General features: G+C 39.6%; 1 protein-coding gene across 1 annotated transcript; it reads right to left on the reverse strand.

The window, feature by feature from the left end:
* Positions 1-2,033: 2,033 nt before the first annotated feature.
* On the reverse strand, positions 2,034-2,381 carry LOC118757333 (the record flags this gene model as incomplete). Its single annotated transcript, XM_036492053.1, has 1 exon — positions 2,034-2,381. A coding segment is annotated over exon 1 (348 nt), but the record flags the coding sequence as incomplete, so codon positions are not given.
* Positions 2,382-2,424: the final 43 nt, after the last annotated feature.

Below are 2,424 nucleotides of genomic sequence, written 5' to 3' on the forward strand. Positions count from 1 at the left end.
TACCACCTACCTCGGCCCCAGGCCTATAAATGCCGTGATCTGAGGCCAATAACCACCTGTAGATGAGACAGAGCTTCAACCGCCAAGAGAGACCCGCGTTATATGAATGGTTGGCAATCGTCAGCAATCTTCAGAGATGAAACCTCGAAACCAAGAAGAATAAAACAAAGGTGGCGTTCTATCTCCCTTACTGTTCAACTTCTACATCTCGAAGCTCTCTCAGCTACCTGAGGGAGTTTCCCTGATCTCGAACGCTGACGACTGCTCGATATTGGCGTCTGGGAATGGAATTGATGATCTCTGCTCAAAATGAAACGGCTATCTCTCCAGCCTTTCTAGCTTTTTCACTGCAAAGAGCCTAACACTCTCCCCAACGAAATCAACGGCGACCTTCTTCACCAGCTGGATGAAATTCATAGGGAGTCAGTCACCACCTACCTCGACTCCCGGCCTATGAATGCCGTGGTCGGATCCCAATCACCACCTGTAGAAGAGACGGAGCTTCAACCGCTAAGAGAGACCCGCGTTACCCAGGCTAAGTTACGGTCTGGATACTGTAGCCGCCTACCTGTCCAGTTTCGACCCCAACATCCCCAATGAGTGTCCGGCATGTGGAGCCTCCCCGCACGATACCAACCACCTCTTCACATGCTTGCTCAATCCGACTTAACTGACAGCCCTCTCCCTTTGGTTCGACCCTATTGAAACACCACGTTTCCTGGGCCTACCGTTAGTTGAGCTTAACGACAATGACTGAATGTTGATCGGAAATAGGCGGGGCTTCGTAGTGCCGCTACAACAACAACAAAAGGAATTGGTACTCTCTTTTAAAACTTTTCACAACTTTTATTCAAATATAAAATAAAGTAGAAAATACTAAATCTTCTATCTTCTATAAATATAAATGAGAATGTCTGTTTGTTTATTAGTTTATAACTTTTGAACCACTGAACGGAATCGCACAAAACTTTGCACACTTATTTGTTTACGCCCGGGAAGGTTATGGGTATGGTTTAGTTTGCAAATATGGTGTCAATTTTGTAAGGGGGCGTGACACCTCCCATAGGCCTGCAAATTTTTAATCAGCCATAACTTTGAACCATATGCAGATAAATCTATGGTAGATGCTTATAGTAAGGTATATATAAATAACTTTTTAGGAGGGGGCGTGGCATATTTCGTAGTCGTAGAATTTTTAATCAGCCATAACTTCGGAACCATAAGTTACATAAAATTTAAATTTGGTATGCAAACATATCAATGGTAGGTGCTTATAGTAAGGTTTATATAAATTAGTTTGGAAATGGGGGCGTGGCACATAATATAGGCGTGGAATTTTTTATCGGCCACATCTTAGGAAGCATCAAGTCACATGACTCCTTTAATTCCTTTCGATATGCCTTTCGAATTTAAAAGATCTTAGTTTCCAGTACGCTTAGCTTTTGCAATGACAATAAACAAGAATGCCTTAAAGTAAAACCCGAAATTTTATCGAAAATAAAATGCATGATAATTATATTGGAAAATGCATTTATGTTAATAGATACTTTGAAGCAGTAAAAAAATTCTGTAAAATCATATTAGAGTTATTATTCGTAGGAAATTCGATAGTATTTCTTCTATTATATAGTTTATTGGAGATATTTTGACCTAAATAAAAACACCTGCAGTGCCAAAAAATTATTTTTGCATTTCATTCCATAACACCCAAGCTATACAGCTGTCCTACCATATGCTGCTATCACGGCTATTGTAAAATTAGAGCAGAGAGTATAACATTTTTACATAAAGTACTAGCGGTACCCCGGTGTGCTTCTCTACTTCAAATATTGAAAAATTAATGAAAAATCCTGGAATTTTTCTATATGAAGATTTATCATTTGTTTTATTTCAAAATGTTTGGGATATACAACATTTTTTGTTTTTCCATCTTGGGTATGAATAAATAAACAATTTGGTATGCCAACTCTTGAACAGGCCACGTATAGCTGTACGTGCGAAAAGCACGGCTCCTCCAAATTCAATCCGCATACTTGAAGAGTTTGTCCTGGCGCCTTGTTGACGGACATGGCAAATGCTAGACGCAATGGGAATTGCAAACGCTTGAATTCAAACGTCATGTCTGCTTTTATCAGTGGAATACGTGGTATGAGCACAATTTCACCTTTCGCTTTGCTAGTCAGTATTGTTGCTTCAACTAAATTCGCCATCAATTTTTTTACTGCCAGTCTTGTGCCATTACACAGTTTTGGAGCGTTTAAATTCCGTAGTAAGATAATTGATGAGCCGACATTTAAATTCAAACAATGTGGTGGCATACCAGGCGGTTCCATTGAATTCAAAAATTCAACTGGATAATTCACTGCGCCATCTTGATTCATTGCGCTGTTAACAGATTTATATGTTGTCTCTTCAACTGGCAAT

Source organism: Rhagoletis pomonella, unplaced genomic scaffold (assembly GCF_013731165.1).
Source record: "Rhagoletis pomonella isolate Grant_MI unplaced genomic scaffold, Rhpom_1.0 Rhpom_scaffold_16739, whole genome shotgun sequence".
In the NCBI taxonomy this organism is placed as follows: Eukaryota; Metazoa; Arthropoda; class Insecta; order Diptera; family Tephritidae; genus Rhagoletis; species Rhagoletis pomonella.